This window comes from Lithobates pipiens, unplaced genomic scaffold (genome assembly GCF_037356315.1).
Source record: "Lithobates pipiens isolate NorthernLeopardFrog02 unplaced genomic scaffold, aLitPip1_a1.2 Scaffold_23, whole genome shotgun sequence".
Taxonomy (NCBI): Eukaryota; Metazoa; Chordata; class Amphibia; order Anura; family Ranidae; genus Lithobates; species Lithobates pipiens.
Genome location: NW_027507785.1, coordinates 277,017,363 through 277,030,767, shown reverse-complemented (window position 1 = coordinate 277,030,767; position 13,405 = coordinate 277,017,363). Strand labels below are relative to the sequence as shown.

At 42.2% G+C, this 13,405-nt stretch overlaps 1 protein-coding gene across 4 annotated transcripts in view; it reads right to left on the bottom strand.

Annotated features, from left to right (window-relative positions):
• Positions 1-13,405, bottom strand: part of SSBP3 (single stranded DNA binding protein 3) — a 109,974-nt gene that overhangs the window by 75,766 nt on the left and 20,803 nt on the right. For all 4 annotated transcript variants that reach the window (XM_077453274.1, XM_077453276.1, XM_077453273.1 and 1 more), the window contains exons 3-4: positions 12,466-12,527; positions 11,032-11,116 (exon numbers count right to left, since the gene is read on the bottom strand). In XM_077453274.1, the coding sequence (XP_077309400.1) occupies positions 11,032-11,116; positions 12,466-12,527 (147 nt within the window). The remainder of the gene's footprint in view (positions 1-11,031; positions 11,117-12,465; positions 12,528-13,405) is intronic.

Here is a 13,405-nt window from a genome sequence, read left to right as displayed (position 1 = left end):
GGGTAGGGACCAATGTGAGTGTGTGATGTACAATGTACAGGGGGATAGGGACAATTGTAGACACTCACTCAGGTTGAACTGGATGGAGTGGTGTCTTTATTCATCCTTACTATCTATGTAACTATCTTAGCTAGGTCCATTTAGGTTTGTGTGTTGTGTGTGTTATTTTTTAATGGTATAACAAAAGTCAGAACAAAAAAAAAAAAAAAACAACACTTTAAAAAGCGGAGTTCCACCCAAAAATGGAACTTTAAGTGCAGGTGGCCCCCTGACATGCCACATCTGGCATTTTTTTTTTGGGGGGGGGGGGGGGAAGAGCGGGTACCCTGTTTAGGAGGCACCCAGCTTCCACTTCCTCCCCTGGCTCCGGAAGGAAGATCACCTCTTCCACCCCCTGCAATCTTCTGGGACATGCCACAGGTTCCCAGAAGGTTGCCCTGCCATTCACAGCACAGTTCATGCATGCGCAGTGTGCGCCCATAAATAGAATGCCAGCACCTCTCAGAGGAGGGTGAGAGGAGCGAGGCTTCCTGCACCGACATCTCTGGATGTGGGACAGGCGAGTGTTTGAGGATTAAAAGTCAGCAGCTACACTTTTTGTAGCTGCTGACTTTTAAATGGGTGAAACTCCGCTTTAAGACCCCTTTCACACCACACCGCCCTTTGCATCGGCGGTAAAACGCTGCCATTTTCAGCGGCGTTTTACCGCCAGATTTATGGCGCATTTCGGCCGCTAGCGGGGCGCTTTTACCCCCGCTAGCGGCCGCGAAAGGGTTAAAACCGCCGACAATACGCCGCAATAGCAGCGTTTTGCCGGCGGCGTTACAGCGCTGCCCCATTGATTTCAATGGGGAGCAGCGGTGGAGGAGCGGTAAACACACTTTTTTCTGACGTCCTGACAGCGCACCGCTGTAGTGTGAAAGCCCTGTGGGCTTTCACACTACAAACAATGGTGCAGCTTCTTTAGGGCGGATTGCAGGCACTATTTCTAATGCTATAGCGCCTGCAAAACGCCCTGGTGTGAAAGGGGTGTAAGAAAAGGAGAAAGAATCAAGTATACAAGATTTATTCTTAACATTTTTTCAGGAGGTATCAAATGGAGGTTGAACTTCAGGCAGCTTTAGAGAAGACACCAATAAATGAAAAATAAACCTAATTTTAAAATACAACTAATAATGTATTTCAGGCAAAAAAAATACACAAAAATGTATGCAGTTATAAATCGATTGTGGGCTCATAATAGTGAACATTTTTTTTTCCCTAAATGGTGTCAGCCCTGCCCAGGTATCTTTCACTAAACTACTGAATCCCTCCCCCTTTCCACTATTCTGTAGTTGAAAACAAGAATCTGAAAGGCTGATTGGACCGGAGATAATACTGCAGAATGCACAGGACAGCTCTGAATTACTGACATAATCAATAGGTGTACTTTTCCACTTCTGAAACACAGATTATAATACATTATACACACACCATAACTTTAGGACAACCCACCTAATATTGAGCAAGTCCCCCTGTAATTAATAAAATAGCCTCTTATGCTGCCAAAACAGCCATGACCCAATTGAGACATGGATGTTGTGAGTGGGGTCTCCAAGCAGACTTGTTTTTCCAGCACATCCCACAGAAGCTCAATTCAATTGTGATCTGGAGAATCTTAAGGCCAGGTCAACACTTAAGGCCAAGAAAACTTGTTGTGTTCCTAAAGCCATTCTTGAATCATTTTTGCAGAGCACATTATCCTGCTGAAAGAGGCCGCTGCCATCAGGGAATGCAATTTTCCATGAAGGGGTATACTTGGTCAGCAACAATGTTTATGTAGGTGGTAATTAATATCCACATAAATGGCAGGATCCAAAGTTTCCCAGCAGAACGTTGCCCAAAGCATCACACTGCTTCCGATAGGCTTTCCTTTTTCCCCCATACTGTATAATGGCGCCATCTCTTCACATAATCAACGTACACACACTCGGCCATCCATATGATGTAAAAAAAGTAATTCAGACCAGGCCACCTGCTTCAAGTGCTCAGTAGTCCAGTTCTTTTGCCCATTGTAGGTGCCGCTTGTGGACATGGGTCAGCATGGGCACATGGACCGATGCCCATTTCATCTGATTTCAACGTGTCAACTTCAGGGGCAACATGTTCACTTGCTGCTTAACATTTGCACCAGTGCACAAAGCAAGGTCCATAAAGAGATGGATAAGTGGTTGGGGTGGAGGAACTTGACCTCAACCCAACAGAACACCAAATGCGTTTCTGGAATAAATGGTCAAACATTCCCATAGACACTCCTAAACCTTGTGGACAGCCTTCCCAGTAGAGTTGAAGCTGTTATGGCTGCAAAGGGTGGGCCAATTCAATATTGAACCCTACAGACTAAGACTGGGACATCATTAAAGTTCAGTATTATATTATATTTTTTTATTATTATAATATAACTTAAATGCTAAAAAATATATAATAATAATAATAATAATAATAATAATAATAATAATAATAATAATAATATTACACATACATATGCAGACACAAAATTTGAATATATAATATTTATATACACATACATACCGAATATAAAGGCATATGTAAATAAAGAATAAGTTTTAAAATTAATGTTACAATCAATTACCCACCCCCAAGTTATAGAGATGCAGATAAACCTTCCAGCAAATAATCACAAAAGAAAAAGAACAAGAATTTCCAGTATGAGGACATCTTTGCTTGCAGGTCACACACATTGGAAACAAAATATAAGGTGCCCTAAACTGAACTCTGTAGTCATTCAGTAATACAGTAGTATAGCAGCCAAGACCAACAACTGGACTGTAGTCAACTAAGCCAACTCGGGATCTCCGCTCTCCTAAAACTGAAATACACGCGTGACCAGCCTCACCTGTCCACAAATTTGTTTTTCCTTTCAACAAGTCCTATGACACAACACCCCTGCCACTGAATATCCAGGTCCTGCACTCTTCACACTATATCCATTGAGCCGTGTTTTTCTGCACACCACTGCATGTGTATGGTGTGAACGAGCCCTTCGAGTTCTCTGAAGACAATACTGCAGATAAACAATGCAGCTTTGTCTACGACAATTGACCTAGCAGTGACGGGATAATGAAGCATGTGCAGCACACCAATGAGACCACTTTGTTTCCCCCCCTTAGAAAGCTCCCAGCATTAGATGGAGAGCACCATGCAATAGGGGTGAAGCTCAGCTAGCTTTAATGCTGCCCATCCTTCTCCCAGTGCTGCTGTGCATAGAGATAATATCTGTCCAAAAGGTGCATCAAAAGCTCAAGGCAATGACAGTGTTGTGAGGAGTGCAGAATCCAGGTCAGGACACACATATACATACACAGTGCCTTGGAAAAAGTATTCAGATCCCTTGAAATTTTCCACATTTGGTCGTGTTACAACCAAAAACGTAAAAATGTATTATGTGATAGACCAACACAAACTGGCACAGAATTGTGAAGTGGAAGGAAAAATTATAAATGTTTTTTTGCTTTTTTTATTTTATTTTTTTAAATAAATATCTGAAAAGTGTGGGTGCATTTGTATTCAGCCCCCCTGAATCAATATTTGTAGAACCCCCTTTCACCGCAATTAGAGCTGCAAGTCTTCTTGGGGATGTTAGATTGGATGGAGAGCGTCTGAACAGCAATTTCAAAGTCTTGCTACAGATTTTCAAATGGATTTAGGTCTGGACTTTGACTGGGCCATTCTAACACAGGAATATGCTTTGATCTAAACCATTCCATTGTAGCTCTGGTTGTATGTTTGGGGTCGTTGTCCTGCTGGAAGGTGAACCTCCACCCCAGTCTCAAGTCTTTTGCAGACTAACAGGTTTTCTTCTAAGATTGCCCTGTATTTAGCTCCATCCATCTTCCCATAAACTGAGCAGCTAGCTTCCCTGTCCCTGCTGAAAAAAAGCATTTCCACAACACGATGCTACCACCACGTTTCACGGTGGGGATGGTGTGTTCAGGGTGATGTGCAGCGTTAGTTTTTCGCCACACAGTTTAGTTTTTAGGCCAAAAAGTTGGCACACATACTGCAGCTGCTGGCTTTTAATAGGACACTTAACTGTCCTGGAGTCCAGCAATGTTGGCACCGCCATCAGCTTGCGGGTGCTGCGCTGCCATTGTGGGTAAGGTAGCCTGGCAGTGTAGCCTTACGGCTTCACACCGGGAATCCTACTGCTCATGGTTCCGCTCCTCTCTTACTGGCCTGGCGGCGGGGGAGGGTGGAAAGAGCTGAGCTGCTGGCGCACCTCGCTGGGGCCCGGACTCCCGGAAGTGGGAACAGGATACCTGTAAGAGACTTGTAGCTGCTTTCCCCCTCCCCCCGAAAGGTGCCAAATGTGGCACCAGAGGGGCAAAGGAGACAAAGGAGTGGAAGTTCCATATACTGTATATTAATCTAGATGCTCGCAAAACACTCCATCTGGAGATGCTAAAGTCTTAATTTTTACAATGGCTTCAGGTGCCGTGTGTAGGAAGTTACACTTGCCAAACCGTTTTGGTAGGACTGACCCTACCTAGTTACTACCAGACAGCTACCGTCAGGACACACAAGAGATTTTGGTTGTCAAAACTACCAGCAGAACCTACTAGAACTTTTAGGCCTGGTTCACACCTATGCATTTTTTTAGTGCACTTTTGTAGAAACACACTACAGTCCATTGACATGGTTTCCTATGGGTCATGTTCACATCTATGCATTCCATGGAAAGGGTCACAGACTTTTTCCACCCCTTCTGGTTTTTGGACCAATAATGTGTATTGAAATAACACAAAATGCACCTGGAATATGCATATACAAACTGCAACCTGCATTAGGTGTGAACCAGGCCTTAGGCTGCATTCACACCCGAGTAGACCAGGATTTTAGGAGGTTTTTATAGGAGAGTTTTTAGAAGTTTATTACAAGCGGTTTACAGCATTAGGCATTTTTGTTTAGCCAACAGAAAGCACTATGGGGCGGAGAGGTGAAGATTAGAGGTGGAGAGCTGCTTTTTGGAGCAGGAAACGTGACAAAATGCTCATGTTGCACATTTTCAGGAGTTCCCATTGCAGCCTATGGGGCTCAATTTGACAAAAAGAAGCTTGTACTTTGCGTTACAGGTGTTTTGATTCAGACGATCGAACACTCGGGGACCATTGAAATTAATGGGATTTGGCTTGTTGAATATTTTAGAGCTTCAAGACCAATGTGAATGTTGCATTCATACTATATATACATACACACACACACACTTTACAGCTGTAGGTTTAGTGACACTTTAAGATGAGTGTCGTTGGTTGCGTTTATACTTTGAGCATTTGTATGGGTATTTTTGCCCTTTTATTAAAAATTTCAGGTCAATGGAAAGCTGGTTGTTGGGTTAAAAAAAAATAAAAATAAAAAACACACACACACACACACACCCACCCCATGTTATGTGCATTTTTAGGGCCTCCCATTTTAGTCTATGGGGTTAAAATACACAACTGCCTGAAAATAAGTTTATGTACTTTTGATGAGCTTCAAGCTACATACACTATGTTCACATGTAAACAAGCATCATTGAATATAAAAGGAAATCCTAATGTTGAGCGTTAGAAGAGCTTCTAGTGAAGCTTTAAATCTGCTTCAAAATGGATTCAAATGATAAAGAAGCAGCTTTATTAGCATCAACCAATCCTCAAGTTCACCTTTTGGGTTACAGACATCTCTAATGCAAATCTGTGTTGCAGTCACAAAATACAAAAGTACATAAAACTGAGGAACATTTTATTTAAAACTTGGTCTGAGCTACTTTCTACCAGGAAACATTGTTTATGTCATACAACAGACTGTATCTCATCATGAAAATAAAGTAGAAAAGTTTTGTGCTGCATATCCCCCAAGGGACAGCGCACCTTTTTTTTAGTTTAGATAAGTTATTGGCCCAATGTCTGGGTTGCACGAGTTGCATCAGTCCACTATATAAATTTGGTTTTGGGCTGATCATAAGAATTGTATTTGCTTGGTGACAATTGCACCTTATGAAATGCAAATCTGCAGAACTCAGAAAAACTAAAGCTAGGAGTTCAAACAAGGTACACATCAATGGAGGACTAAACTACATGGGCAATTTTACTCATGCTATTGAACGGTGTAACCTTTTGTTAGTGATCCGCTAATCAGCAAAATACTGAAATCAATATGCTGCAAATTAAGGGATTGGCAACAAAACAGTAAAAGGGAGCTAAAAATTGCCCGTGTAGCTTACTTCACTCTAAAGCCCCTTTCACATGAGCGGACCGATCGGGTCGGCCTGTCCATTTTTTAGGTGGACCCGATTGGACCAGCCATTGCTCTTTATGGGGAGGCGGATGTAAACAGACATGTGTCCGTTTACACCAGCCTGCATCTGATCCACCAAAAACAGGCGGATGGGGGATCCAACTAACGGATCGAATGACAGTTGGATGGGAATGGACAGGCAGTCAATTTCCATCTCACCACCCCACAAAGAATAGCAAGCCGTGTCCGTATCATCCTCTTGCTCAGCGGGGATAAGCGGTCCCGTTGTCCTTATGGCACATATGTACCCATCTAATAAACTGATATCGGGAATTAGACTAGGGGATGGTGTACACAGGCAGTAAAAAATAAAAATAAAATTATGCAGCAATTTTTAATGGGTGTGAATGTAAGTTGTTTTTTTACAGGCCCATGCACCTACCTGCTTAAAGCAGACCTCCCCCTAAAATGGGAAGCTTCGTTTGCACCTTCCATTGCCACTTTTTTTTACCCACTCCCACTTCCGGGTTAGATCGCCAATCAGCGTTCTACGATATTTCCACCCCTCCTCCTTCCCTCTGCTGGCTTCTGGGATAATTTAAAAAGCGCAGTGCCACTTGCAATAGGAAACCAGCTGTGAAGCCTGATAGCCAGTTTCCCACACTTGCGATGATGGCACCTCCACCTGAAGCCGAGTGACAAATCAGGGATCCCTGGACAGGCAAGTGTCCAGGGATCCCTACAAATACTGTAGCTGCTGACTTATTTTATTTTCTTCCCCAGACTGGAGCCCTACTTTAAAAAAAGGGAAGTAAACCTGAGCAGCAAGCAGATCCATAACATCAAAATGGAAAATCTGACCATCATTTAGACTACTTGTGTAAAAGGTTTGCATTACAGCGCAAATGTAGTCTATTGGCCTGCTCAGGAGTGATGTGTTTAAAAAAAAAAAAAAAAAAAAAAGTGTAACGTGCTGATTACACATAATTTCAGGGGCCCCCAACCTGTCGCCCAAGATGGCTATGAATGCGGACCAAACACAAAACTGTAAAAACTTACTTGAAAATGTTGATTTTTTGGGGGAGGGAATTTATTTTTTTTCTTTTAAATGCGTTTACATTTAACAGACGTGGCCGAAGAAAACAATTTGACAGCATCTCTTTATTGGACTTTTAGAAGTTATCTTCCAAAGAAAAATCTTCAACTTTTCAAAATAACGCCTCTATGTCATCAGTGCCTAGATTTCTGAGCAACTATTTTCAAAGATTAAGCACCCCAAGGGCAAAATTCTAACCAAAATAGCCGATGAGCTTGAGAATTTAATGAGAATGGTTGCTACATTCATCCAACCAGATATGGATGCGTTCGTTTATCAAATATCCAGTTTAATGGTGCCCTTTTTTGTAATACTTTTTATTGTAAAATGTATTACTCAGATAGGTACATTACCTATATCAGTGATCATTAACTTGTTATCTGCCCAACTTTTCCCGCTAATCAGCTATCCTTAATGGTGGTATATTTTATGTGTGGCCCAAGAACATTCCTTCTTTCAATTTGGCCCAGGAAGGCCAAAAAAAATTGGACACCCCTGCACTATTGAGTTGACATAATGGCCCTCAATGGTCAGTCCTAGCAACCAAAGCTGCAAGGGTCCACTAGCGTCCTAGCAATCAAGGCCACTGGTCAGCGGGATCACCTAGCATCCCAACAGGGTACATTAGCAGTTTGACAAGTTTTTACATAGGATCATACAGTCTGCCAAGACCCTGCATAAAATACGGCCATGTGCACGAGTCCTAATACGGGAAGAGGAAATTGGGACCACTAGGCAGAAAAAAGGGTTTGCTAGTTTCAGCCAATTACAGTTATGTCTAGATTTTTTATTTATTTTTTAAACACATGTAAATCCATTCAGCAAATCCGTGCACAGGATCACACAGGTGTTATAAAGAAGGGGGGGGGGGGAATCACTGCAATACAATTTAATAAGTTCACATCACACGTGTTGTACGCACGGTAACATGCTGCGTGACGTGAGCAAGCTCTTTTCAGGCGACAATAGCTTCACTTTTAGACCTCGCCACTTCCAGAATTGGAATATCCGTACAGCAGATCATATCTGTTCTCCAGTCTGTGCAGGCTTTAGCAAGTATCAGAATACAACGTCTCAGGGAAATGGATGTTGCAGCTTCACGAGTTACAAATATAAGCCAGCGTGTGGCTCCTTACTGTGCGACACAGGTTCAATCTACTCTATGTTAAAGTTGAACTTCTCTCCTACAATCAACTTTGACTATTTTTAATCCCGCTGTCTTCTATGGGGCGGTCAGATGGAAATGGACAGCCTGTTTCTATCCAACAGTCAACCGATCCAATCCAGGCGTAAGGGGAATGGATCCCCCATCTATCTGCTTTTAGTGGACATGATCTGATTGGATGTGGCAGGTGTCAGCAGACACATGTCCGCTAACATCCACCGCTCCAAAGAGAGCAATGGATGGGCCAATCCACTCCGCCTGATAAAGGGGCCTAAAAGTACAAGACCCTTCCATTTATAGTGTGGTCTTGTTCTTGCAGGTGAGTAGACTCAAAGATCGACACACACACACAAATCATGTAGTCAAAAGCACTTTTGTTCCCCATCATTACATTTGAATATCAACTTTTAAAAAGGAGCCCGGGAACAAAAACATGTCTTATTTAGTTGGCCCGTTTGGCAATTAGACTAACCAGTCATCTATGTGAAAGACATGGTTTTACCAGCAGCTTAGAATATGCAGCATTTACCAGGATTTGCTCTGCACCGTATGTTGTTCCTCCACAACATCTTGCAAGATCTACGATTTAGGCTTTCTACAAGCAGCACAAGAGCCCTTATTGAAGTGTGGAGTGGGCTATACCAGTTTGCTTTAAAAGATTTAAGGCAAGCTCAACTTTAAAGCCTTCAGAGTCTTCCAGGGACTGTGAGGATGGGGTTCAAAATCCCTTAAAGTCCACATGCTGGAAGACAGACATTCCTCTCCAGGTCTGGACACCATAACCATAAGGAGCTGCTGGCCAATTTGAACCCAATACATTGGGACCTTAGCTATCCTACTTAAAGATTAGCTGCTCAGTACCCTACCTGAGACTACTAGAAAAGATGTGATAATGGTACCCAACCACACTCTAGAGGCATTTTTTTGCTTTAGTTACCAGCTTGAGTAAAAAAAAAAAAAAAAATAGTGCAAAGTATATAAAGTGCTGGAACACTTATCACTGACCTTAACCGAATCCATACTTTTGTACAATGAATTCTAACAGGCTGCTCAAGTTTGTACCTCTACTGAAGAAGCCTGAATCCGTCAGATCTAGACCCAAATTCAACAAAAACACCAGACAGGCAATGATTGTTTTCAGCAGTTCCAAGGGCAACCAAAAGCACTGGAAATATTTCCCTACAAGGAAATATGTAGGCTGCCATTGTCGATGTCTTGAGAAGGTTAGCTTCTTGGCCTTCTCTAATGTCAAGAGAAGTCAGAACACCCAATCCACAGCAGTGATTCAAAGCAAGGAAAGGGTTGGATCACAGACTGCCAGGCAACTAGCATTTGCAGAGAAAGATCAGCTATAGCCCTAATATTTCCTTCACTACGAGTTTCCTTTAACACTTTTCTCCCACCCCAGGAACTTAATATCCCTCTAGCAAAAGCTCAGATTGTCTAGTCAGCATTTTATTTGACAAATTCAGAGAAAAGCAGATGTTTATTGCAGATAGTAGCGACTGTACAAAAATTAAATTCCCAAGGTGGGACATCAAAACGCTACCAAGTAAAATCAAACAGCATACTACTCATGTTATCCAGCATCTGTACTAAAATCAATGTACATTTACCCCAAGTTTCATGACTGACTACAGCCAGATTGAGTGTTTTCACTGTGCCGCTAGTAGGACTGCAGTATCTTGTCAAATGATTCTGTGCAGTACAATCCTTTGCCAAAAGTATCAGAAAGAACTAGCTGCAGTAGGGGTTACTAAGGGGCTGTTGTATAAGAAAAAATAAACTAAGTTGCAGAGCATTTAAACATTATTATTGAAATTCCAATACCATCCACAAGTGCATAAATAGGAAGTTTGTATGCCTTATCACTTAGAAGCATGGAGGATAGCCCATGCCACAAAAGAAGAATGTGGCACTGCATACCAACAATATAAAACAGGAAATATTTTTGCAGAGGAAGGTTTTCATTTGCTGAAGTCATACTGGTGGTACTCCAGTTGTTTGCTTTACACAAACCATGCTCATTGGAGTTGCGCTTTAAGCAGCTAACACTGCAGGCCATTTGCAAATTATAACAAAACATTTGGCTACAACAGTACGAATAAGAACATTGCAGTCATTAAACCACCCTGCCCCACCCAGAATTCCCAAGTTCTAAAATTCAAAGACCTTAATGTATAGCTAAGGCCAACTCCCATCCCCCATTTTTGAGACAATGGGGAAAATTAGAACCTTTTGTGTGTCTCCCAGTGACATTTACAGTCCCATTAGATACAACAGCAAGTTAAAGGAACCTCTTCAAGGTGAGGAACGACCCTTAGACAAGTGTCACTGGAACAAGTGTCCACACTGGAAGATTTTTCCTTTAGACACAACTTCAAAACCTCTTCACCAAGTTACAAGATAAGGGAAGGTGTATATACACAACTTCATCAAACACATTAGTCCCACTACCCAGCCTGGCCACGTGAAGTGACCGCACTGTACTCACATAGTCGTGGAAAGCTTTTGCTTCACTTGAATGTTCACAGGTATCCCTCCTTTCTGGAGCAGCACAATATAAGTCCCAGAACACACTGCAACAGACAAATTATTAACATTAAATGCAAAGGATATCCATTATGAGATGTAGATGAGAGGTGCTTAATGCCATTTTACATGCAGGGCTGGAGTATGAAGATCCAATAACATCAGTGATTGGCCCAAATAAGTTAAGATTCTGGATGGAAATATAAATGTGCTAGGAGGAGAACAAGAGGACAGAGCCTTTCTGCTGCAATGCTTTGCCAAGCATATACCACCAAGGGACTCATACAGATGATACTTGGCGAGGATCAGGATTCACATCCAAGACCCTATGTGAGATGATATCTAACTCTAGGAGTATACCAACAGTGGAAGCATGCCAACTTCACATGATGTGAAAGTATCTCGTGGTCTTCACTAGCCATTTTGGAGAAGGCCGCCTCCTGATTATATGAGCTTGTGGATTCTTTACAGAATGAATATGAACTGTGCATGACTGCCGAGAAGCATAGGCTCATTTATGACCAACTAATAAATCAATACCTTGCCCCCTCAAAAGACACAGAAGCTGATTAAGTTGGAAATAGGGCAAGGCCACAGCTTTATTGAACTTTGGTACATTTGCAAACAATGCCAGTCACAGCTATAATGACAGCAGCACCCATAAAACAAACTCACAGTGTAAGAGGACCGTCTTTACCATCAATGGAAGACAGGCATTAGACTGACCCCAGAATTTAACTTGAGGGCATAGCACATAAAGCAACAGCAACTACTGGCAAGGTCAAAACCACCAATAATGCTGTGACAAAATATCACAATCCAACTCCTATGACAGCTGAAGCTCCTTAGCGCAGTTGGAGGTACCCCAGGAGTAGCCTTTTCTTAGAGTTCAGGTTCCACCCAGTCACCTTATGTCTTTGAAGCCAATTAACTTCCGTTTTAGGTTTACGCCCACAGTGATGCCATGCTTCCAGCAGTCAAGGCTCCCTTTCTGTAAAAAGGTGGTTCAAGGGGCCTTCAATATAACCAAAGCTATGTGGGAGCTATTTAGATAGATGGTATGTGTCTAACAAGCCACGCTCAGACAGGGATATTAGCAGATAAGAGTGTAGTAACTGTGGTCTACAACATTCCACTTGAATCCAACATTTTGCTTGTTAGGCTGATGGCAATGAATCTGCTGACTTGAGTCCTCTCCAAACTTTTTCATTACAAAAAAATATAAATAAATTCTATGCAATCTCCAACTTTTAATGTTACATGTGACCGCCCTTTAGGGTTTTTAACATTTCTGAAATTCGCTGAATTTTTTAGAACAAATGTAAATGAACTGAATTGGCAATATGGAATATCTGTATATAGAAAACCATGTTTGACAGATAAAAGTTTAACTTACCACCACCAAGAGTGTAAAAAGCCTGGAGGTTCCCCCAATGTAATATTCTTCTCCCACCTTATCTGTGAACACAAAATGAGATAAAACTTCTCTTTACAATGGAGCTTGAAAAAGGGAAGAAATCTCAAACACTATTGATTGAATTATCCTAACACTGTGTGTATCGCGTATATTGTGTCTAAAGTGGCCTTTCTCTACCTTTTCAACACAGATGCACCCTTGAACTTTCCAGTCTACAACTCATGATGATAACTTAGTGAAATGGTGAGTGAGAAGATGACTCCTTACACTTACACTCTGAGCAATCCTCCTATGGTTCAGTGAGATAAATCTTGACAGACAGAAAAACTTTGCCAAATCCTCCCCCTTGCTCTGAGTGACAGGTGATTTACATATCTCGTGCACTAGCCTAAGAGACGTGCATTCTTTTTTTTAATTCCCTCCCACTCCTTTCTTCTGCTGCTCTGCAAGGATTGGCTGTTCCACCCCTCAGCATGATTTGGCATGCTGAAGTCATGTGGGGACATGTCTGGGTTTTGACTGGATGTTAGTGATCATAGCAGAAGTTCAGTGTAAGAAATACACAGGAGAAAATGCATGTTGATAAGGAGAGTGTAGAGGTGAGTTTGGAGTCCGACATCACGACTCCACCCACTGAGCCCCGGAAAACAGACCCACCCACAAAATCTGCAGTTTTTGGGTCTCATATCAGACATTTGACATATAAGGATACATGCAGGATGCATGTATATCCTTCTAGATAACCAATATTGCAGTAGTTTAGAAAGGATGAGAGTGGGTTTACATTACCAGTTCCCGACCGGCACACAACGATGTACGTCGGCAGAATGGCACGGGCAGGTAAACTGGTGTACAGGTACGTCCAGTTGAATTTGCCACCCTGCCATCGCACGCACGCCCCGGTCGGGACCCCCGCGAG